This window comes from Buteo buteo, chromosome 1, assembly GCF_964188355.1.
Source record: "Buteo buteo chromosome 1, bButBut1.hap1.1, whole genome shotgun sequence".
NCBI classification, from domain to species: domain Eukaryota; kingdom Metazoa; phylum Chordata; class Aves; order Accipitriformes; family Accipitridae; genus Buteo; species Buteo buteo.
Genome location: NC_134171.1, coordinates 42,778,844 through 42,804,022, shown reverse-complemented (window position 1 = coordinate 42,804,022; position 25,179 = coordinate 42,778,844). Strand labels below are relative to the sequence as shown.

Here is a 25,179-nt window from a genome sequence, read left to right as displayed (position 1 = left end):
CGTTTTTGTCACAGGTTCCATCTGGGTTGTTCATACCTAGTATGGCAATTGGAGCAATAGCAGGAAGGATTGTAGGAATTGCAGTGGAGCAGCTGGCTTACTACCATCATGACTGGTTCATTTTCAAGGAGTGGTGTGAAGTTGGAGCTGACTGTATTACACCTGGTCTTTATGCCATGGTTGGTGCTGCTGCGTGCTTAGGTAAATAAAATATAACAGAGTAAACAATTATCTGATTTCTTGTATGTTGCCAAAATAATGATTAAAAAATGAAAGGAAATATAAATGTATGCGTTTTGGAACACCTTTTTATGTGGACTTCTCTCTCTGCAGAATAATACATTCACATCTCTATAAGACACCATCAGATCCTTGTGATCTGAGGACTAACGTGAAATTCAAACTGATGAGAAATAGAAGAATTTAAATAGTAGTGTTTGCTTTCTCTTTTTGGTATCAAGAGGTGTCATTACTGCATCAGTCAGAAAAATCAGTTCCTTGAAATTTATGAAGTAGAGGATCTGCAGAGTGAAGTACTGTTGAAACTACTACAAGGAGGTGACGTGATCAGCTGCCACATCTACATGAATTGCAAAAAATGTTCTTGAAATCCATAGTCCAAACAAAACTTTCAGAAGTGTTTAATGATTTGGGGGGTCCAGCTTGAGGTATTTTGAACAAGTCTGATTTACAAACTGTTGAAAATCAGCTCCATTGAAAGAGACTTAAGTTGGGCACCTAAACTAGGAGAGGTTTTTTGAAGGCCTTGTCTCGTCCTAGCTTATAACTTTGTTGCCTTAGAAATTAAACTTAAAAGCTATTAGTACAGATTCTGCAAAAAGTAGACCTTTTCCTTAAGGAAGAGTGCATTTGAGTGATCAAATAAACTAGTGGTACAAATTTAGTTTTTGGAGAGGTTGTTTTGGTTTTTAATAGTTCAACTTGAATCACTTCTGAATGTATTGAAAGAAAGACCATATTCTTCTATTCAATGAAGATAATGGCATCAGAAACCTTGGCAGGAAAAACATCTTGAATACTAACAAAAGAGAAATACAATCCCTGTCTTTTCCCATTGTCTAAGAGAAAGAATTCTGAGCTGATGAAAAGAAATCTCTTTAGCTTTTATGATTTGGCAACAGCATTAAATTCCTAATCCTTTGGACAACATAGCTGTTGAACTGCTACCTGTGACTTCCCTGCATTCGTTCTGTTCTTTTTCCAAATTCTTATCTTACTGAATTTCCTTGCATTTCACAGTATTTTTAATCTAGATGTGGTGTGGAGAAATACATAGTTTTATTCTTAGTTTACAAGAAATAACAGCACATATTTTTCAAATCCTTTTATTTTCTAACTTTCTAGGAATTTTCCCTAAAGCTTTTTTTTTTTTTTTACTTCTAAAAGTTTTGTGTTAATTTTTCCTGTCTGCTCCTATTTGTATTAGACAGAATGATGTTTGTCAGATGACCTTTAATGGCAAAGTTATGTTTGTAGTTCTCAACAGGAAGGCAGGGAATTCTAAATTCATTATTATCTGATACTAGAATGTTACTGGCTACCATTTTTCTTGCAGGTGGTGTGACAAGGATGACTGTGTCCCTGGTAGTTATTGTCTTTGAGCTAACAGGAGGGCTGGAATATATTGTGCCCCTAATGGCTGCAGTCATGACCAGTAAGTGGGTAGGAGATGCCTTTGGTAGGGAAGGCATCTATGAGGCACACATCCGACTGAATGGATATCCTTTCTTGGATGCAAAGGAAGAATTTACTCACACCACACTGGCTGCTGACGTTATGAGACCTCGAAGAAGCGATCCACCTTTAGCAGTTCTGACGCAGGATAATATGACAGTTGAAGACATAGAAAACTTGATCAACGAAACCAGCTATAATGGTTTTCCTGTTATTATGTCAAAAGAATCACAGAGACTAGTGGGTTTTGCTCTAAGAAGAGATTTAACTATTGCAATAGGTAATGATCTTCCAGCATTGCATGATAATAATATATGCCAATTTGAATTAATTTATAGCTTAAATAATGTGTGTTTCTAGACTTATTTCAGGTTCAGATACCTCACACAGACTGTCTGTTCCTTTATTGAAGTATATGATTATCTTCAGTAGCAGGCTCTGAAATAGAGAAAATTATAATCTTTTTGTCAAAAAAACAGAAGTTAACATACTGAAGTAGGCCAAAACATTATCTACTCTGGTATTTTTGTTTGTTTTGAAGCTTTTCCTAGTATCTCTTTTCCTCAAGTGATGCTACGCTAACTTACTTCTTCAAAATTGAGTAATTCTCATTTTAAAACAGCAGGATTTTGTGAGAATTACTGTCCAAGTAATTTTTTAATTTAAATGTATATCGTACTTGTCTCTGACAGTATGTTATTTAGTGTTGTTATAACAACTAAGATTGTATTATGGAGAGATAAGCAAAATGTTAATTATTTTAGGTTTCTGTTTTTCAATTTGTGTAATGGGAAATTTGGCCCTGGGCACATGAGCTCACAAGCCCTGTTTGGGCCCTCTTTCTCTGGGTGAGTATTAGAACTTGTGTGATACTTGTGACAATGCTGTGTGCACTGGCAGCAAAAATTCTGTGGATTTTGAGGATACTATCCTAACAGAAGGAAAAAAATCATTGTTATGTGAGAAAATGTTACAAAACTGTAACATTTGGTGCATGAAATCAGTGATGAAAGTTGCATCTTAAACTTTTTTTTTTTCGTAATTCCTAAGATGGTACATTGACAAGTATGTCTTTGTAAAAGACACTGAAGAAAGAGACACAAAAGTCTCCTGAAACTTCTTAAAAAAAATGTTTTGTGAACACAACACTGTTTACTTCAGTAAAACTTTTTGCCTGTGGTCTTAGTACTGTGTATACTATGGTAATACACTATATAGGACGTATAGGAATATCCAAAACTTGGAAATTATTATAGACATCATACGGGTTTAAGTTTACACTTACTTAAGAGTAAATGGGGGAATAGCAGAGCATTCTTCTAATAATACACTTTCACAGTAAAGACTCATTTCAGCTGCTGAGATTGCACAGTGCAAGTTGCTTAGTCTTAGATTTTGGCTGGCTTATGAGAGTCATTGTGTGAAATAGTTCAGAGTATGGGGGGGATCCTGTTGTCAGCAAGGTGATGAAGACGTGAAAAGGAAGAGGATCCAGTTCAAAAAAGCTAAATAAATTCATTATAAACAAGAAAACAACTTTTTCAGAGTGATCAGAAATGAGTTCTTTGGTTTCAAACCAACAATAATTACAGCCATTGGTATCATGACAGGGGGCCTGTCAACTGAGATTGGCTTTCCCCTTGACAGTTTCTTCAGCAGCTGCCTATGTTATTTTTTTAAGTCTTTCCACCTCTTTATAGTTAACAAAAGTTATTTACTGGAGTGAGAAAAGTAGTAGCCGAAGAATGGCTAAAGCTGTATGGTAGATGGTTTTTGTGATTTCTGCACAAACACTTCTTAGGCATAAAGCAGTGGCTATGGAAACACATCAAAATAGCATATATCAGAATATCAGCATCTAGAGAATAACATCAGAGTCTGGTAGTGTTGATTGATCTGTCTGTTTGCACTAAATTATCTTACTCCAAGAATGTAAATTCTTCCTCCTCTGCTGTTTCCCCCCCTCCCCTCTTTTTCTTAAAGAAAGTGCTAGAAAGAAGCAGGAAGGGATTGTTGGCAGTTCCAGGGTCTGTTTTGCCCAGCATACCCCATCGCTTCCAGCAGAAAGCCCTCGACCTTTGAAGCTTAGAAGCATACTTGATATGAGCCCTTTCACCGTGACAGACCACACACCAATGGAAATAGTGGTGGATATTTTCCGGAAGCTGGGTCTGAGGCAGTGCCTTGTAACACACAACGGGTGAGTCGAGTGGCAGCAATGCTGTTCATTTTGTTAGATACAGTGATTTTCATTTCCAGGATTAGGGTATTTGAACCAGGATATATTCCAGGATCATGGTATTCGAACCCGTAAGTTTGGTACTGCAACTGAGGACCCTAACTGTTCATTAAGAAGGTGCTGTGCTGTGGCACCTCTCTTAAATTCTTACTCCTCCCTTGTATTCCAAGTAAGCAGGCAGGTGATGACAGTCATTTTAAGATGTTCCGTTAAAAGTTAGCTCTCATTCAGCAAGTTTTCTGTGCGCAACTTGCATGTGGAGGAGACGCAACTTGTGTCACAGAAACTTAGTCTTGTGTGGTACACAGTCCAAGGCCTGTATATCCTCGTTCATATATGTTCTGGCAACATGCAATGTATCAGCTATTGAACATCTAGAAATACCTGGGTTCATAAAAGTAAGGGAGACAGTGATCCAGTCAGTATCTCCTTTTCTGGTCTTCAGTGATGGCGATTACCACCAAGCTCTTGTTTTTGGAATACTAACAACTAAATAACTGCTACTAGTTCTGGAACTTCAATCTGCAACTTTTGTTTCTACACTTCAAAATATTTCAAGAAAGTATTTTTAAGATTTAGAATGTTTGTAAATGAGACTATAGGGAGTTGTCATGTGATTACCCACTAAATAAATCAGACCTAGGCATGGAAACATAAATGTTCATTATAATTGCCTCTTATCTAAACTACATTTTTTTACATGATCTTTTTCTGTGTAGCTGTTCCTTTAACATTCTGCTTTCCTGTACCTCTTGCATTAAACACTTGACACACAACATCGCAGCTCCTACCATAGTATCTTGCTTTCTCTTTGGCATGTCTTTTAAGGCACCTGGGGAATGAAACATTGTCTGCTAATGCACCTTATTTAGGATCAAGGTACATGGGACAAAACCCAAGAAACCTGGAATATAGGTGGGGCTTTCTTTGTTTCGCTGTGAGCAAAAGGACTGCTGCTAAAAGTGGCAAATATTTCTATATCACATTGGTTTCCAAGTTGTATTTTTTCAGATGTATTTTAAAACAAATTTATTTAAAATGCTTTCCTGTTTTTTTTTTCTTCAATGCATCCCTGTATTGAACGGCGAGTAGATGTTTTCAGAAGCATAAATGATTTTAAGAACCTTTCTCTGATGGGGAAAGGACATAATGATCTGACACTTAGAAGTCAGTGCAGACATGCTTTTATTCTTGTTTTGGGGAGGGAAATTCGAGTTGATAAAAAATCAATGAAGAATATTTGCTGTGATGGTTTTTTTTTCTTAGTTTCTGCTGTGGTTGAGTGCTCAAACTTTGACATTGATGTTAAAATTGACTCTTAATGAAAGCTTAATCGTGCAAAGCTGTGTCACACTGTACTATAAATTTTAAACTATTTTATGGTAAAGTGGCAGCAAGTATGGATGGCTTTAATAATTAGCTGTTTTCAGATATTCATATTTGTTGTCATATTTCAATTTACAAACTTGTGATATTCCACGAGCACACTGTCCATTACAAGAAGATCATATAGTAAATACTAGTACTAGTGGTATTTAGCCATGGCATATAGCCATGTTGGACATCAAGGACTGATCTATATTTTGGCCAATTTTCTGTAAATTGAATGTATCCATATAAAGACACACATCAGCTTACTGGTTCCGATCCAGATTGGAATAGGAACTGTGCAGAAATTGGTGCTTGTGACAAACATAGAGATATATAAAAACTGAGCCTCACCCTTCCTAATTTGTACCAGAATATACATTCCAGGGAGTTGCTCTTTATTTATACTGCTATGAATGAGAAATTTGTCTGAATTTGTCTCTTTCTAGGGAGACCAGATAACCCCGCTCTGTAGTGTAGCTTCAAACCTCAATTGTTATGACTTTACAGTTATTACTTTGTTCATCTATTGTGCCTTGTTGAAATGCAAATAATTATCTGTATGTGTGAGGAGAAATAATTGTTAAACAAAGGAAATAAAGTAGATTTTAGTTTCAGTGCCTCTAAAACCTGAAGAGGTGTGAATTTGGGGAGAAGACATGAAGTATGCTTCCCTGACGTGTATTTGATATGAGAAACATACTGCTCTGGGGTGGTTGAAGACCCAGCTGTGTTCAGCATTTTGGGAGCAAAAGAAAAAAGGCAATGTCTGGGAAAGGGTACTGACTTTCAAATCATTTTTCATTTAATTATCTCATTAGCTTTCCTGCAACCATTCTTTTTTTTTCTTTTTTTTCTTTTTTTCTTTTTTTTTTTAGTTTTGCTCTAATCCTTTTTCATTATGATTAGAACTTTTTTTATTTGATTTCACACACAGTTATTAGCATAACATGATCTGTTTCAGGATTGTCTTGGGGATCATCACAAAGAAGAACATATTAGAGCATCTCGAGCAACTAAAGCAGCACGTCGAACCCTTGGTGATTAGATATATCAGATCTCATAATTAGACACATTAGAAGTCAGGAAGCATGAAACTTGTGAACTGTTCAGGGCTTTTATGACATCGGCTGAACAATGAAATCATCTTATGCTAAAAATTTGTATTAAAACATAAAAAAAAAAAATGTGCAAAATCCTTTTGTAGAAATGAAGCTGTTAATATGGACATACTGTTAGTCACAACATTAAAGGAAAGTAAACAGTAGACTTTCTGATACTTTTGTTCTTGAGATCACATAGATCCATCTAGTTGAACTGCTGGTTTCCCCGGGTGGGAAAGCATGCAGCTAGGAATACTTTTTCCCTGTCTAATGCAAATTAAGATTTTTGTATATGCCAATTCCTTTTTCTGATCTTGACAGCTTTAAATAGCTGTTAAATAGCAAAGTAAGTATCAATGTCTTTTGAGAAGCAAAGCCAAGCATGTTTTTAATGTATCACAGCATTAGATCTTCCCTGTAATCCCCCTCTATCAACAAGATTTTTTTAAAGTATTCTTATTTTTACTAAAGTCCTGTGATTTTATGTAAAGTCCTGTGATTCTGCTGCTGTTACTGACAGCAATTAATGTACTCCTTTATAAAATGTTCAGTGATATCCTAAGCCACTAAGTGGCATGCTACTATGTTGACTGTTGACTTCAGAATCTAGATGATGTTTTAACCATGATGTTGTGAACTAACCTTAGATAGATGGTAGACTTTGTCTTAATTTGGACATGGGTTGCTAGTTACATCTTTACTAAACATACCCACCAAGTTTAGCTGCTTATATGCAAAACATGCTAATTATGTTCTCATTTTATGCTAATATTTCACAAGTATTTCATGCGTCCTTTAATAAGACAAAACAAAATGTACTAACCAGAATAACAAGGGCAGCAGCTCATTCATTCTGCTCTTTGCTTCTCCAGTGATATTATCCTTTTGGACAGTCTCACCCTTTCTGATGCCTCACAGAGTTATAATTTTAAAAGCCATGAAGACCCTGTCATAAGAGCACAGTATCTAAATTGGAAAATGAAAATTTTCTTTCATTATTCACAATTTATTTTCTAAAGCTGTGATCTCCAAAAACTAGTTAACTATTGTTTATTTTACAAAAGTTTCGTGGCCAATACAGTGTGCTCCTATGAATACATTCAGCCTGAGCCAGTGCGTCAGACTGGAAGGATCCTTATGATTTAAAAATGGAGGGAAGGGGAGTTTGATTTGCTATTAGCATTTTGGGCCATCAAGCGGTACGTCACTTCTGATGGCTAGGTTGGAACATGCCTCCCTTATGAAATGGGATTAATATCACTTCTTTTTCATACCTCTTTTTTTCTTTGTCCCTCTGTTACTTTTTTGTTGGCATACGCTAATCAAAATTTCATTTTTGTAGAAACAAAAAGTTAAATAAAAATTGTCATGGGCTCTACTTGTATTACTTGTATTTCATTAAAATGGACTACAGCTGTCAGAGACCATCTGATATGGTGTCTCAGCTTTGCTGTCTTTTAACAAACCGGTGGTTCCTCAATATTTTGATTAATAAAATGTTTTTGTTTAAATAAGAAAATCAGGCTGTTTACATTTGCTCTATTCCTGTCAACAAAAAGGACTTGGCTACAGATTTGTTCTGCGTTATTATTTTCCTGCTTGGATTAATATCGATCTTCCATTTATCCTTTTCAGGCGCCTCCTTGGCATTATAACAAAAAAAGATATCCTCCGTCATATGGCCCAGACGGCAAACCAAGACCCCGCCTCAATAATGTTCAACTGAAACCCATAGCTGAGGAGAGAGAGGAAACAGAAGAGGAGGTTCATTTGTTGAATAGCACAACACTTTAGTCTGGGGGATACTTCTAAAATCAGAGACGAGAGCTGGGTTTTTGCGTAACAGTGCTGCTGGAAATCAGGAGTTGGTCTGGGGGAGTATGTGGCGAGGAGGAAGGCTGATGGGAGCGTGGGAAGGGAGAGCTGCTGCCCTGCACTGGATGCGTCCCGAGACGTCAGGTCTGCCATGATAGTGCAGTGGGCGAGCCGTGCGAGGTGGTGCAATTCTCCAGCCCCAGCCTGGTACTTCAGCATTGAAGAGATGTGTTATTAGTCCCTGTTTCTGGAGGGATCATTCTGAATTGAGCCATCTTACGGAGACTGAAAGGTCTTGCCCTTTTTACCATTGAAAACTGTTGTGTTAACTCATGAAAAGTATTGATTATTACACGTCACCTTTCTACATTCCAGAGGAGCTTTATTTCTCTCTCTCCTGAGCCGTAACAAAGCCTCTTTAAAATTGGTGTGCCCTTTCGAAGCAGTTGTTTCTCATATTGAGATGTACTGTGAGTTACTGAGGTTCGATCACAAGAAGGGAGGTTTTTCTTGTGCCATTAAACGTGTCAGTTTGTACATCATGAAATGCTCGGGGCAGTACAGATCCACTGCGACAAAAACAGATTGAACAGGTAATACCTTGCAAGAACCATGTGAGACTTCTTTCAACCCATGTGCTGTCGTGATATGAGAAAAACTAAAACCAGATGAAACTAGCGTATCAAAGAAAGATACTGGTTTTGCTGCAGAAAATATCAATAATGTGACCTGGTCTTATGCAATTTTTGTATTATTGAAAACACTATGATATATACCAATGTTGTGCAGTATAAGGAAAAATACTGCTATTCTACTAGTTAAGAGCTGGAACAATTCTGTATACGTGTATCTGGTAAAAATTGCATGCTACAACACTGGAGATCTTTTTCCCCCCCTGTAAAATTTGAGAACGGTCATTTTTGTTTCTTCTCCACAAAAGATGTTCCACTGCTGACATGGTAGGAAGAAATGTAACTCATAACTTGCACTAAATGTATATTATTTTTCTTGAAGTTTTACCATTCTTTATTTATATTTGTATGGATTAAAAAAATCTATTAAATATGAATCAGTTAATATCTCACATAACTAATTACCTTTTTAATGTGATTTTATAGAATAATTTGTAATCCTCTGCAAGTAATGGAGGATTAGCAAATGTTTACAACTAGATGAAGGGTTTAAACAAAATCGTTTCTTTATGATCCAACATGCATATAAGATCATTTTCAACTGTAACTTTCACTGCCGTTACCTTGAGATTTCCTTTTTCCTTTACTAGCAGATAACTGGAACAGTAGTATTAAAATTTTATTTTAAAAAACTGCAGGGTTGTAAAAATAATAGGAAGAAAGCAACTATGATTATTAGATTGCTTTTGACTTTTTTTCTTTTTTTCAAGTATATAGAGGTGTAAATGGTATGTAGCCACAGAAGGTGAGCAGCAGGGCAGAATCAAATCCAGTACTTGAAACTTCGGCAGGACTTTAAAATTCAGCAGCAACACACACGCTAGCAGGTGAACTGACAGATGCCTAACTTATTTACTTTTTTCTCGCAAGTCACAAGATTAATTTGTTTCATATTCATTTTACCAAACCACCACAAACACATGCAGAGGAAAAAAGGCAATATGCTTTAAGCCTAAAGTAGGGAGGAAAAAATTTAAGAAATGTGGCTGACAAAAATCATGCTTTATAATACAGGGTTAGATGAAATTTCCTTCTTTAACAGTTTTGCCCACAAGACTGCAAAAATATAAATGGTAAAAGTCTAAAATAATAATCCTAGCTGTCTCTAAGGCATTCATCACAGTTACCTCAAACGTCTTTATTTGCAAAGCACTCAGTATGATTTTTATCTTAAGTACAGTAACATACTGAAACGAAATTCTGGTACTTTTGGCAAGCTCCAAAATAATGCCTGTGCTTAAGTGCGCTGCTGAATTGTTACTGATTTTTCTGAGTATAAAACTGCCATCTTATCATCACATCTCTTGCAGCAACTGGAACCAGTAGAAAGCGAAATTTGCCAGCAGGCTCATGGTGATCAGCCCCTGTATTAAAAACGGGTTTGGTACTGAAACAGGGAAACAGGCCATGGTAAAATGTGAGCGTTGCAGCAACTAGCTGCATTCTTCCACATGAAGTCAGTGCTAGTGGTTCAAAATTTGTTCTGTTACATTGTGTAAGCCTGAAGAAACTTTGTGAAGTTTCTTCTGTAAAGAGCAGGATTTGGCCCATTTACAGAAGGCAACTCTGGAAGTTGTCTGTGATGCTGATTTCTGTTGTCTTTTTTTTTCCTACAGTGGAAGAATATTAAACGTACGTGTATAAAAATTGCTTTAAATCAGTTGGAAACCTCTGCCATGTCTGATGTTCTCATAAAACACTGCTGTGTGTACTGTGTTAACTTGCACCTAATTCCACAGACTGTACGGTCTGAATTAAAATACGGTTCACACCCCTGCTGTGTTTTATAATTTCAGTATGGATCCTGAGCGCTGCATATAAATTGTGCATCTCTGTTTACTCTTCTTACCTGCTAAGCTTTCCCTGTTGACATTTAAAATGTCTTCTGGTAAACATATGCTAGAGGTTCTGATAATGAAGAATGTGTGCCTGTGCTGTGCGACAAAGATTTTCTAATGTAAAACTTGCAGCGCCTTACTAATTTGAAAAAAGTTACTAATTTGAAAAAAAAAAAAAAAAAAGTGGTAGATTGGAGGGGGAAAGTGTCAGCATTTTTTCTTTTTTAAAACCATTCAGTTACTGGTTCATGAAGAATGCATTCTTTGTTAATCTGTGATGTTGCCTAGAGCTGTATTTAATATTGATCTTAATGTTTTTATTTATAATAGTGTGGTAGAGCTGCATATCATTACAGTAAAAATTCTGAATACTGTGATGATTTAATCAAACATTAAAAACTTCTGTATGACCAGTTATTGTTTTGTCATGTTTTCTCATTGTTTCACAAAAAGTATTTGTGTTGATTTTTGTATTTATTTTCCCTGAGAGAAGATTAACAGCTAGGAGTTTTACATACAAAACTAGCAAGCAGATAACAAAGGAAAGAATGATTTTAGGAGGAGATGCATTCTTTGTATTGCCTAGTATTTGGCTACAAATCAGTAGCCAAATCAACCAAATCAAACAGATCAGTATTAGGGGTTTTTTTTTCCAAAACAGACATTTTAAAAAATTGTTTTAATTATAGAATAGTTGGCTTCCTGGTTTATAAAAGTGTGTGATGCTTTTACTGTCTAAAAGCCAGGATTATGTAGTTTCTACATGGTACATTTTCAGTACCTCTGGTTTAAAAAAAAAAAAGAAAGAAAAGGTAAGTTAGATATCTGTTGATGATCTATATTCATAGAATGGTTTGGGTTGGAAGGGACCTGTAAAGGTCATCTAGTTCTAACGCCCCTGCCATGGGCAGGGACACCTTCCACTAGACCAGGTTGCTCAAAGCCCTATCCAGCCTGACCTTGGAACACTTCCAGGGATGGGGCATGCACAACTCTCTGGGCAACCTGTTCCAGTGCCTCACCACCGTCATTGTAAAAAACTTCTTGCTTATATCTAGTCTAAATCCACACTTTTTTAGTTTAAAACCATTACCCCTTGTCCTGTTGCAGCAGGCCCTGCTAAAAAGTCTGTCCCCAATTTAATCATGTACAATACTTTGGTATTTTTTCAGTTGGTGTAGCAGTTTTCCTTCTTTGTGAGAGGTTAATAGGTAAGACTGGAAAATCCATACTACGGTCCCCATTTTTGCAGATTTAAGTTCACATTTAAATAACAATGCAAAACGCGCATACTTTTTTGTTACTTGTAAGATTTACAGGGCATTAATATGAAGGGCTCTTCTGCTTGGAACCTAAAAAGTAAGGGGGAATGAGATGGAGTTTTCGAGAAACTACCTCTGTTTTATACATACAAAAAAAGTTCTGGGCCCATGAAGAAGTCTTATCTATGCTTGTGCTTATGTTTGAATAAATGGAACATTCATATGCTGATTGAAAAGGGTGGGGTTATCAAATTTACAAAAGTAGATGTGGCATGTGATTCTGAGGCCTGAAAATACCTTTTTGATTTAAAAACTTGAGATGATAACACTTTTGAAGCACACTGACTTACACCATGAATTATTTATTAGTTTGCACTAGAAGGGACCTTTGGAAGTGTAATAATTTGCTAAAAACTAGGGACAACTTTCAGATTTGAGCATGTTGCTCGTGGGCTGTGATCTTCCTTAGCAGTACTGTTGCCATGAGCAATGACATAAACTGCTACAATACAAGTCAAGTCGCTGTAGGATAGCAGCAGGCCTGTTGGGGAAGAGCAAATGTTATTCTCCATTGCTTTCTAGGCTGTTTCTTATTTCAAGCAGTTGCCTGAGAATAAACTCTTGAAGTGTCCTAACAATAAAGGAGGTTAGTGGGCCAATGAGCTTGAAAACAATTTGCTTTGTGTACAAGATCAATTCTGTTTTCAGTCCAGATGAGTGAAAACAGGGTGACTTCATCTGACTAGTAAGGTAGCAGCTGCAGTGGAATCTCTAACTTATCTTGTAATGTCAGTTAGCTGTATTTTAATCCTATTTATTTCCTGTTGATGCGGCCAGGTGCACGCTTTGTGATAACGTGGTGGGAGAGAACCGAGGAAACGCACACCGGCAGCGAGGATCGCCGCGAGCACGGAAAGGCAGCGCGGCAGGTGTCAGTCGGTCGGGCACTGGTCGGTCCCGACGCCCGCGTCCCAATCACTTCCCCAGCGCCCACGGCTTCTCTTTAGGGGACGGCGGGCCGTAGCCTCCCTCGCCGCCTCCTTCCTTCTGGTCAGGGGCACGGTGACCCTCACGGGCCCAGAAACGGAGCCGAGCCCCGTGCAGACAGGGCGGAAGCCGCAGGGGCGGGCAGCCGCTCCCGCCGCCCGCGCTTCGGCAGTCTCGGAAGGCGAAGGGGGCGGGGCCACCCTTCTCCCAGCCTCACGCGCGCCCGCTTCCGCCCGCCGGTTGCCGCAGTAGCGGCACGTGACGCCCCCGCCCCCCCTTCCCGCCCGCCGCCGAGGGTGGTGTGGGAGCAGTCAGCAGCGGGAGGCACCGACCGCCGTCCTGAGAAAAGCTTTACTGGCCGCGGGGGGATCGCCGCGGAGTACAAAAGGAAAAAAAAAAAAAAAAAAAAAGCACAAACACACACAAAAAGGAAAGGAAAACGGAAAGGGAAAAGGGCGCCCGCCCTGCTGGGGGCCGGCTCAGGGGGCGAGCTGGTCCACCTTCTCCTCCCGCCGGCTGGCCAAGTGCGACTCGATGATCTCGGCGAAGAGGTTCCTCTTCAGCAGGGTGTAAGCCAGGGGCAGCAGCTGACCCACCGTCTTGTGGAAGTACTGCGGGCGAGAGGGAAAACGAGAGGCGCCCTGGGGGGTCAGCGGCTTTGTTCAGAGAGGGAGGGCTCTGCCCCCTTCCTTCCTTCCTTCCTTCAGGCTGACTGACCGACCGCCCCCTTCCACCGCGTACTCCTTCCTGCTACACCTGCAACCGCCACAGCAGCGTCAGGCTGGGCTACCCAAACTGCCGCAGTGAGAGATGGAAACGCTACTTTCAGCGGCGCCAGAGATGGTAACTACTGTTAAGGGATGCAGACGTCCAGCCTGCGGTTGAAGGCCCACGTCCCGTCACCATCATAACCCCCTTGAGCGGTGGAGTGTACTTACAGTAACCATGTAAGTGCTTCAAATGCATAAAAGTCAGAGCATAGCTGTTAGCATTTGTGACGGTTATGGTACATGTAAGCCCACTGCACCTCCCCTTATGACGGGGAAGAGGGTGAAGTCCTTTTCCATGCCTTGAGCTACAGATAAAGTGTCAGTGTTTCTTCTGGCTCTGTAAGCAAGGGGACAGGCAGGCTCCTGTCAGAACCAGAAAGCAGCTCCAAGTACCTCCAGACAGGCAAAAACACTTGGACCAAGCCCTGGTGTTACTTATGTACAAAGCCACCCTTCTCTCTTTCTGTTTACTAAACTAGAAAATGAAGTAAGGTCTCTATTTTTAGAAACAGCTGCAAAGTTACAGCTGTTCCAAATTGCTACATAGGATAGATATCAGGACACATCATAGCATTGTAAAGACATAATTTGTCATTGCAGGAGTTTTTCAGCGGTTCATCTCCTGTGTTGAGAAGCACAAAGCGTGAAAGATGGGGGTTTGCCTCCACCTACTCAGCCAATTGCACTTAACCATTTCCTTCACTGCCCTCCCAGATGCAGGAAGGAATTGAGCAGTTGAAGCAGCACAGTCACTGAAAGAAGGGTCTCATAAGCAGGGTGTCAGAGGAAAATACAACACATTCTCAGATGCTGCAGGGATCTTACTTAAAACAGCAGGGCAGGAAATCTAAGAAACACAGTAATTAGTGTATGGAAAGAGCTGTGAGTTCTCCTTTCTTTCAGTGGCTACATATTTTAACTAGCATTTACACAACTTTTCTGGGCCTACATTTAGTATTGCAAGATTTCATCCTTCTATGTGTTGCTTTGGAGTGCCCCTTAGCCAATAATGTTTTACTAAGAGAAGATACTTTGCATTCTGTGACCATCCATTCACATTACATTGATGCTGAGGCCTCTTTATATGTTATTTCCTAGCCACAGATTTATTACAGAGGTAACCCTTTTCATCAACGGGGCAGTGGCTAGTACAGAACAAAAAGTGTTAAGTAGAATCTTTACATGTGATTAAGTGCTAGTAAGTCAGTCGGCTTATTTATGATACCCCCTGTTAACACAGAACCAGAGACACCTGGTGGGAGGTCTTTTATGCAGCTATACAGTGTAGCTAGACAATGGACCTAGGTTCCAGTTTTTTTCAGCTGGGGTTACCAACATCAATCTGTTCCTTGGTCCCATTGAATATGAATGCTTGCACCCATAAAAGTAGTTGGGGTTAGCTATTCAGTGGATCTGGAGCAGACATTCTGCGTTTTAGGAGTCTAATGACAACTCCTTGTCTTGCGCATATCAAATCACACCAGTTAAATGCTGCTTAAGTGCTTCTGGATTGCAGGACTGTGCTTTCATACAAGCCATTTTAAATTCAACAAGGAATGGTGTCATGTGACTTTTTAAACAGTCTTCACAAATTAAGAATATTCTTGTAGACTTTCATGATTCCTAGGCATAATTACACAATAGAGTTGGGAATAAAGATCTATGACACAGAACAACTCCTGGCCCATGCATAAAACAATGCATAATTTTGTGAAGTATGATTGTTGTAGTACTCACATGTGATCCATAGCAAAACAGGTCCATGCCCAGTTCATACCCCATTCCATAGTCACATTCATCATTAGCAAACTGAACAAAGGTCAGCATTTCTTGAATGGGTGCAAAGGCCTTCAGTCTCTCATCATCAGTAGGAGCATCAACAATGGCCTTGCAAATTTTTTTTAGATTAGCTGCAAAAAAACCAAAAGCAGAAATATTTAGATGTTTAAATTTAATATTGCATAGAAGTAGTTTGTGGCAAAAACGTATCTGTGTGTCACACTTACATGAAGACTAGGTGGGCACACCCAGAGCTGCTAGTGAAAAAGCTTCCCCCTTCCCTTTGCTGCTCATTCTTCCCCCACCACGCTCATCTATCTGTTGCCCATATAGAGACACTTTGTGTGGTGTGTGGTGAACTTGCATCAAGGAACTGAATCTGGTTAGAAGAACACTGGGAGAAGACGGGGGATAAGAAATAAACCCACAAATCCCTGATTGTAAATCAGTTTTTTCTGATCTACCTCCTGCACAGCTGTGCCAATAAAAAAGACAAGGTCATCAGAACTACTACTTCAGGAATTATTATTTCCGATTTAGCAAGTTTTATTGATTCTCATCTGGTTCATTTACAGAAAACACTTTGAGCTCAAATGTGATGGTTAAGAATTCTGCCTTTTACTCCCACCACTCATGTTCTTAAAGTAGGAAATATGAATGCAGCTTGTTTTTTGCAGAGTAGCTGTGTGACTGAAGGTTGTTTATACTTAAATAAAGCAGAAGAATATAGTAAACAAGATATTTACCATTTGTTTCGGGAAGTTCTCTGTATCCAACATCATTTTTGTCTACAGGAACAACTAGGCCTGCTCCATGAAATGCTTTGGTCACCACCTAAATAAAGAGACAGGATAATGAATATAGTGCTGAAAGTCAATACTGTGACATAAAACCACTCACCTCACTAAACAACATTAACACTTGACTGCTGGTGGTCAAACTTAAGGTAGTGTCCAGGCTCCAGCACATCAACTTAGTTTCAAATTATGTAGCAGTTACTTTTAAGTATTGAACTTTAAAATAACTGGAAACTCAATTTCAGTCAAGTTTTGAAACCTAGGAATCCTTGTAGTCACTTGTGCAGCACTGTACTAATTTGTTTAGTCACCTCCTACCATAATTATTTCTGATAGGTATGTGAAAAACCTCTATTACTAATCCATATCATCCTTAGTAGTCCTGTTTCCAATAGATCCAAACCAACTGTTTACATGAATCTTCACTCTGAAGCACTTTTCTCCATGTTCCCCTTTTGTTTTAGTTTTTAGATTATTTATTTCCCTTATTGGCTTTTTTCTTTATTGAATACCAAGCTATGGTTTACGAAAGCAAAGTGTTTTGATTTAATCCCATTATTTGGAACACACTTGTATTAATCTTCCCTCTCCTGAAGTTTTAGAGAGAGAGCTGATTAGCTCTGGAAATTCCTAAATGAACCATCCTTACTGACTAGAAGGCGGAAAAATTAATAATAAATAAATAAATAAAAGAAACAGGCAAGTAAATGAAAAAAGTTTAACAGAACTTAGTTCTCTCCAGTGGATCAGGAAAGTCATACTTTCTTATCTCTCTGTTTCATCTTCATGGTTTTTTGTTCCAGAGAATAACCCAGTTCTTTTGCTGTTCTTGTTAGTTTTTCATCTATGTCTTTCAAAATAGCATTTTTCTTTTTATCCGTCACTTCCTTAAGTTTTTTTGACAAAAATAATCTGCAAATAGAAGAAAAATGTCTTAAAGCTTAACAGAAAACAAACAAATGAATAGCCTTCTAATCACTAAACCTCCAAATCTCATAATGAAGATTAGCAGTCATGGGTTTATTTATACACATAGAAATGGGAATGCAAGCCTCTTAACAACAAGAAAGAAAAAAAGTTGGGCACAGACAGTCCTTTGGCATTTCCTATCTGTATTTGCATTACAATATAGTTTATGCCATCTGCATGTGCTGAAAATTCTCCTGGACTCAGTAGTAGCTGTCCATCTTTCTATCTTAGGAATTCAGTTTGCTGCTTCAGTGCCGTATACACTATTTGTCATCCAAGTCATGCACATAAATACATATTTATGAGTTTCATCACGGTGCTTGCAAAACAAATGTCCTCGTTTAACTCTGCACTACACAAGCATTCTTTTGCAGGAGCTATTCTTCAGTATGCTTTCACTTACTACATGCGTCTGTCCTTAGAGAGCTTTCCATTTTCAACTGACAGGTGATGAAATCTGTTGTTTATATTCATGATGCAGGACCATGTAAAGCTTCATGAATCATACTGAATTACATATCCATACAAATGTTATCCTGCCCCAGGTCAGAAATGGTACTTCTTGTAGTTATTCATTATATACAAAAATAATGTATTTTTATGTAGGCAAGAATAAGAGCTAGATGCTACTTATTTAGTATGACACTCGGATTTCATTCACCACTGTTTGAGATGCTCTTTCTTTACTTATGAAGTATTTTAACACAACCAGTGGGCATTTTTTTTCCCCACAGAGCCTATCCCTGCCAATGTACTTAAAGAATGAGATAATTAACACTTATCTATTTTACTTGTAAAAGGAAAACACTTTCAGGAAGTCTATTAAGGCTTATGAGAGTACCTTAAAACTTGCTAGCAAGAGCAGAAAGTAAGTGAGGGTTTCTTGAGAAACAAGATACATAGTAAGTTAGCTGCATTATTCCACATCACATCTCCCAATTAATAGTTTCCCTTCTACTCTACTTTTTATAAATAATAGTAAAATATGAACCTTACTTGACTGCGGCAAAGACATTATCACCAACTTGTGCAATCACGCAGCCCTTCTTAGCTTCATTAGCACCAACCCACACTGGAAGCTCATCTGGCACATCCCTATTTATAGAAAAAGTACACACAAATAGTCAAGCTGTGTCCATTTCTCCTATTTCAAAGTAAACTGCCCTACTGCAAAGTAATTTGCTTCCTCACCATGCTGCCATCTCCTTCAGAAAGCTAACAAGAAACGCCCTTAGATGTAAAGCTCCAAAATTTTACAGCATGGCTTTGAAAGGAGCTTCTATCAATACATGCAGAGAGAAAACACGTTCCCTTTATTTCATAAGGCTTGACTTTTTCTTCCAAGTATCATGGCAAAAGTTAAAAATTAGTAAGCAAAGGTGCTCTGGAGGGTTGGGGGAGGTGGTTTAATAAATATTTAAATCTAGTCTTCAACTCCAGTATCTGTGATCTTTTTTAATAAAGGAGATCAACCCATGTGTTAATATCTTATTACAGAAGAGAAAGATTGTTTGATGATAGTGCACAATTCTCAAATCCTGCCTCAGGGAAAAAAAGGAAGAGACAAAGCTACACATAATTATAGTCCAGCAAGAGCATATATTCAATAAAATACCTGAAATATCCCATGTGATACTGTGTTTTGCTATCCCCAACAAGTATTGTCTGGAATTCTGGGGGATCATAGAAGAACCTCCAATGAAGATTGAAGTCCAGATCTGTTGAGTTCACTTTTTTGTGTTTTCCAGCAAGAATATCATATGGTCCAACCAGCGTAAGTCCAACACTTGACACAAGTGCATCTGAAAAGCAAAGCATGAACTGGTTTACTTTCTGGTGGGTGCATATCTAGACCAAGAGGTTCCCATGTCACTCAGGTATCAAAAGCTTCCATAAATCCAAACAGTCAAACACTGATTACCAGACAAGGAAAAAGCTGAGACATTCTTCTATTCAGACAGCTTTCATTCAAGTGTTAGGTTATTACATTTCCCATAAGTAGTAGTCAACGGTTCAGTGTCTGGATGGAGATAGGTGAAGAGTGGTATCCCTCAGAGGTCCATACTGGGACCAGTACTGTTTAATATCTTAATCAGTGACACAGACAGTGGGATCGAGTGCACCCTCAACAAGTTTGCAGACAACGCCAAGCTGAGTGGTGCGGGTGGCACACCTGAGGAACAGGATGCCATCCAGAGGGACCCAGACAAGCTTGAGAAGTAGGCCCACGTGAACCTCATGAAGTTCAACAAGGCCAAGTGCAAGGTCCTGCACATGGGTCAGGGCAACCCCCAGTATCGATACAGGCTGGGGGATGAAGGCATTGAGAGCAGCCCTGCCGAGAAGGAACTGGGGGTACTGGTGGATGAAAAGCTGGACATGAGCCGGCAATGTGCACTCACAGCCTAGAAGGCCAACCCTATCCTGGGCCGCATCAAAAGAAGCATGACCAGCAGGTCAAGGGAGGTGATTCTGCCCCTCTACTCTGCTCTGGTGAGACCCCACCTGGAGTACTGTGTCCAGCTCTGGAGTCCTCAGCACAGGAGAAGAGGGCCACAAAAATAATGAGAGGGATGGAACACCTCTCCTGTGAAGACAGGCTGAGAGAGTTAGAGTTGTTCAGCCTGGAGAAGAGAAGGCTCTGGGGAGACCTTATAGCAGCCTTCCAGTACCTAAAGGGGGCCTATAAGATGGGGAGGGACTTTTTGGTAGGGCTTGTTGCGATAGCACAAGGGGTAATGGCTTTAAACTCAAAGAGGGTAGATTCGGACTAGATACAAGGAAGAAATTCTTCACTGTGACAGTGGTGAAACACTGGAACAGGTTTTCCAGAGAGGTGGTAGATGCCCCATCCTTGGAAACATTCAAGGTCAGGTTGGACTCTGAGAAACCTGATCTAGTTGAAGATGTCCCTGCTCATTGCAGGGGGGTTGGATTAGATGACCTTAAAAGGTCCCTTCCAACCCAAACCGTTCTATGTTTCTAAAAAAACCCCTGTCATATCTGGAGCATCCAGGCATGCCTTATTCTGTTGTATAGTAAATTTGGGGAGTTGAAACCCAGATTCATACGAGGAAACTTCAGTTCCATACTAAACATTTGAAATGTACTTGCAAGAAAGGCAGGTTTAGACAACATTTAGTCCCTTTGTATTATACAGTTTCAGTAATTATATTTTAAAAAGCTTGAAGTGTACCAACATCTTTGTGATTATCTCCAGTACTCTTGTTTAGACTCATGTAAATATCCTGCATCTTAACTGGAAACTGAAGCAGCGTTAGAATGCATCTGGACCACGTCCAGTTTGCCTGCCTTCAGGCTGTCCTTGAGAGCGAAAGTTAGAAAAGGCAAAAATATTTAAAAACCCACCACTTGGTTTCTCAGGATCTAGTTCCTCACAAAACTTCCAAAACTGATAGAAGTCTTCAGGCAGCCTAAGCCGATAGCATGTTTCTGCTTCTTGACGAAGACTGTCTGGGATATCTGCCTGATTAGACCTTCTCTTCTTGACATCTCCATTTTTTTCACACTGCAGATAAAAAAAAAAACCAAAACACCAAAGTTCATTTAGTTGCTTTCTGTCAGTTCTACTGAAGGATTCTACAAACTTCCTGTATTCATGGAGGAACAATGATTAAGATAATTACATCACGCTTGTTACTTAACCCAGGATATATAGCAATTAGAACACTTATTTTGGACAGAATCCCTAAGAAGTGCATTATCTGAGACGTGCTAAACAAATATGAAATAGCAAAGTACTACTTTGACATTAATGGGTCAACATAACCAATGGAAGCACTTTCATTAGTCAATCAAGGAAAGGACTAAGCAATTGCCAAGTTTAATCTAAGTTCTACATTGTTTTAAAACGACCTTTTTCCAATCACACAGCAGCTTGCATCCAAGAAACTCGTGTGCTTTACAGACAGTTGGAAGCGTGGATACTATTTTGTCATGTCTGGTTAAACGACACAAGAAAAATCCCCTAAGCCTCTACTATCTGAGCTACTCCGCTATTCAACACCTGAACTGGTGCAGTTTACAGCAGAGCATTTTAAAAACAGCTTAAAGTTTAAGTTGTTGCAAAAAATGACGTAACATGAACCGCAACAGGCCGGGAGATGATCCGTTCAAGCACGCACACCACTAAAGCGGTAACCTCAACTACCTCGTCGCCACATGAGGCTCCAAGAATGGGTCGGAATCGCTACCCGCGTTTTAAAAAACAGCAATAATGATAAAAACTAAAAAAACAAGAGCAAGGTTTCTCTTCCCCGGCTAGGACAGCACAATGAGGCAGACCTTCCTCCTCCTCAGCTGGGTACCCGATGGCGGCCCCCCGCACCGCCGGCACCCGCTCCCAGCCGCAGGACGCCGCGGCTGCTCTTCACAGCACCCCCGAAACGCGGCCGCCGCCCGGGAGAAGCCCGGCTCGAGAGGAGCGGCTCCCGCCTCAGCGGACCGGCGGCCCTGCGGCTTTCCTCAAAGCCACGGAGCAAACCAGGACGAGGGGCAAGGCGGCCGAGGCCCGGCGCTGCCACAACGCAAGCCTCGCCGATTCGGGCCTGCGGCCCCGCCGCCCCGCCCCGGCCCGGGGGGTGCCTCAGGCCGCGGCTGCCGGCCCCTCTGCCCGGGGCCCGCCGGCAGGCTCGGCCACCCGCCCCTCCCCCCCCCCCCCCGCTAACGGCCACCTGGTCGCCGGCCGGGCCCGCCGCCCCGCGCGGCCTCCGCTTCCCGCCACCTGTCATGCTCCCGCCGCCGGCCGCATCGCATCGCGCCCGCCCCTCCTCCCCCGCCCTTTCCGAGGTCTTGCTCGGCGCCCCCGCGCGTGCGCAGAGCGGCGGCGCGCGCGGCGGGCCGGCCACGCCCCCGCCCGTCCCCCTCGCGCGGCGGGCAGGCGTTGAACGGCCGCGGCGGGGTCTCGGTGTGCCCGGCGGCAGGAGGTGGAGGCAGGGAAGGGGGGAAGAAGGAAGGAAGGAAGGAAGGAATATCCCTGGAGGGGCCGGGAGGAGCCGGCCCTGAGAAGGCCAGGAGGGAGCGGGTGTCTCCGGGAGAGAGGAGGGGGCTGGCAGGGGGCCGGCTAGGCCCCCGCCGCCAGCCCCCGCCCGCTGAGGGGACTGAGCCTCAGCCCGAGGAGGCGGCGGCGGGGCAGAGCGCCTTTCCTTCCCACAGAGGCGCCCTGCTGCCAGGTGAATAAGCGCTTTTACAAGGGCGATACGCAGTTTTACATCTGCGCATCAGCTCCGGAGCCAGCCTGTTCCGGAGCAGGCTGGCAAGAGAAGGAGGATTAGAGCGGGCGGGAAGAGGGGGCACAGCGGTACCCGGGCTAGAGAGAGCATCCCTGCGCCTGAGGGGGGAGCGAGGAGAACGAACGCAGTTAACCCTTGACTGCGAACACATCTGCGGCTGGAGCTGGGTGCTAGAGATCAAGGCGGGGGGAAGCTTACAGCTGTGTTTCCTCAGCGGTAGGCTAGGTCACCTCAGGACTGCCTATAGACACACGCTTTCGAGGCTGATTTTTTTTTTCTTTTTCCCCTTCTTACACATACGTGCAAATTCCTGTAATACAAATTAGGGTAGTATATTGGGCTGAGACAGAGAAAAAAAAATTACCTGAATATTAAGTGTAATCTTTCTCTTCGGAGCTAAAGGCATAAGAGAGAGAGGAAGCAATACTAGTTTTCAGTACACAGAAAAGGGGGAGGGGGAGGAGGGACCAAAAAACCAAACAATCCCCTAAGCCTCTGCTTTAGCATTTCACAGCTGCCAGGAATACAAAAGTGTCATCACATTATCTCACTCCAATGAAAGAGTCAAGGCACCAGTGTGTAACATGTAGCAAGTGGGACACATCCCTCAGTTTAGGAAAGCACATAACCACATTATGCAACATCCACTCATTTAAGTATATTGCTGAAATGCTTTGCATAGAAAAAGGCCTAGAAAACCAATAACACAAAAGGAGGCGGTGGGAAGCTGGTTATATATAAACCTTTGCTTTTTCATTTCAGTAAGTCTCATTGCAGTGGATGTATTTAAAGGAGCATAATGTAGTGTAGCTACAGGAATTCTTTCTGGTACGCAGTGTGTGTTCAGCAAAGACACATATATGGCATAAATCCAGTGGGGTTTTTTCATCTTGCAATCCATTAAAGTTGTAAATATTTGCTGTAGTATAGATAATTAGCTTAGGTCTAGAAATAAGCTGCAGTGCCTTTCAACTGCCTATGACATTGACAGTTGTGCAACTCACACAAAAGCTTGATAATTTTGTCTATAGCATTCACTATGAAGAGTTACACACAACATCACAGGAAATTTGATCCTGACTGATGATGTAACTTCCTGTATGTAGAAACAGCTAGGCACTTCATAGAAACCATGGGCTGATAATGCAGGTAGATGCAGGACAATCAGTGACAAAGTCTCCTCCTTCAGCTGGAAAAATTGTTGTTTAAGTCAACATACATATTAAACTGTTTTTGTACTAAAATCCTGCACACACAAGGAATATTAAGTTTCAAATCCAAACCTCCTTTAAGGGATGGATTGTGTTTCATCACCTGAGGTTAAGCAGAAATGAGGTACAAAAGCTCACCAAGAGACCACAAACCTAATTTTCTTCCTGAAGAGCATGAAGAGTACTGCCCTGAGGTTTCTTTGGGAAATGCTTTCTAATATTAGCCTCACTCCATAATTTCTAGTATACTAAACCTTAACCATAGTAGAGGCTAGACAAATTGGCACCCAAAGGGATGACATTTTCCTCAGTAGCTTGGTGGAAAGTGTTCTAGGTGACTTTAGAATAAAGGCATACCTCCCCCACCCTCCATCAAGAGTATCCATTGTATACCCAAGCTTAGCTCACCCGAATTCCAACCTCATGTAGCAAATTGATTCAGTGACACCAAAGGCACCAATATTTCCCATTTCAGTATTAAAGCTAACAAATGCTACATTCTGTCACCCATTACTATTTCAGGATAAGCTTTTTTCCTATTGCAAGGTGAGCTTAATTAAGCAATTAAACTCACCTACAAACCTATAGCTTTGCAGATGCTTATCATGCCCTCCTTTTCTCCTCTCAGTGTTTACTTGAGGAAATCCTTCACATAACCATTTTCAGTTCCACAATTACAATTTTACCAAGGTGAATGCAAAAGCAGCATGGGAAGGGGGTATATCAAGCATGCCTCATGACTTAACCTAGAGTCTCAAGTATGTATTTCTGCCATGTTAGACTTCTGCTACAAAACAAGTAAATCATAAAATCATTTAGGTTGGAAAAGACCTTCAAGATCATCGAGTCCAACCATCAACCATGCCCACTAAACCATGTCCTGAAGTACCCCGTCTACTCACTTTTTGAATACCTCCAGGGATGGTGACTCAACCACTTCCCTGGGCAGCCTATTCCAATGTCTGACAACCCTCTCCGTAAAGAAATTTTTCCTAATATCCAACCTAAATCTTCCATGCCTCAACTTGAGGCCATTTCCTCTTGTCCTATCTCCAGCCACCTGACAGAAGAGACCAGCACCCACCTCACTACAACCCCCCTTCAGGTAGTTGTAGAGAGCAATAAGGTCTCCCCTCAGCCTCCTTTTCTCCAGACTAAACAGCCCCAGCTCCCTCAGCTGCTCCTCAGAAGACTTATGCTCAGCATGAAAGCATCTACCTTTATTCTGGGTCAAGAAAAAACCTGACCTTTTTACAGGTGGAAAACTTCGAAAATTTAAGAGATTGACTTTTGCCTCTTACAGTATTTTGCATTATAGCATTGAAAGAGAAGTAATGGAAGCATGAAATAAACTTGTGGTGGCCCCATTTTAGGTATGCCAATATCTCACAAGGCAAAGCTA

General features: G+C 40.9%; 2 protein-coding genes across 10 annotated transcripts in view; one reads left to right on the top strand and one right to left on the bottom strand.

Annotated features, from left to right (window-relative positions):
- Positions 1 to 11,167, top strand: part of CLCN3 (chloride voltage-gated channel 3) — a 75,893-nt gene extending 64,726 nt beyond the window's left edge. For 6 of the 9 annotated variants that reach the window (XM_075028653.1, XM_075028708.1, XM_075028662.1 and 3 more), the window contains 5 exons: positions 15 to 201; positions 1,577 to 1,975; positions 3,679 to 3,895; positions 6,267 to 6,342; positions 8,041 to 11,167. In XM_075028653.1, the coding sequence (XP_074884754.1) occupies positions 15 to 201; positions 1,577 to 1,975; positions 3,679 to 3,895; positions 6,267 to 6,342; positions 8,041 to 8,199 (1,038 nt within the window). In that variant the 3' untranslated portion in view covers positions 8,200 to 11,167. The remainder of the gene's footprint in view (positions 1 to 14; positions 202 to 1,576; positions 1,976 to 3,678; positions 3,896 to 6,266; positions 6,343 to 8,040) is intronic. The other 3 variants (XM_075028690.1, XM_075028717.1, XM_075028727.1) reach the window with 2 other exon arrangements.
- A 2,169-nt stretch (positions 11,168 to 13,336) lies between these two features.
- Positions 13,337 to 22,114, bottom strand: HPF1 (histone PARylation factor 1). Its single transcript, XM_075028515.1, has 8 exons — positions 22,009 to 22,114; positions 20,684 to 20,843; positions 18,930 to 19,116; positions 18,311 to 18,409; positions 17,107 to 17,257; positions 16,295 to 16,382; positions 15,507 to 15,679; positions 13,337 to 13,610 (listed from the first exon to the last, which is right to left on the bottom strand). Exons 1-8 carry the CDS (start codon positions 22,063 to 22,065, stop codon positions 13,479 to 13,481), a joined length of 1,047 nt encoding a protein of 348 aa, XP_074884616.1. The 5' UTR covers positions 22,066 to 22,114; the 3' UTR covers positions 13,337 to 13,478.
- Between the last annotated feature and the right edge of the window lie 3,065 nt (positions 22,115 to 25,179).

Bases quoted from the DNA above. Each gene is read 5' to 3' on its own strand.
- HPF1 (XM_075028515.1), bottom strand. From the start codon at position 22,065: ATGACAGGTGGCGGGAAGCGGAGGCCGCGCGGGGCGGCGGGCCCGGCC. The intron at 19,117-20,683 runs GTGGGTTTTTAA...TTTGCTTTTCAG, and splicing joins AGATCCTGAGAAACCAAGTG to ATGCACTTGTGTCAAGTGTT. The intron at 15,680-16,294 runs GTAAATATCTTG...GTTTTTTTGCAG, and splicing joins AGAACTTCCCGAAACAAATG to CTAATCTAAAAAAAATTTGC.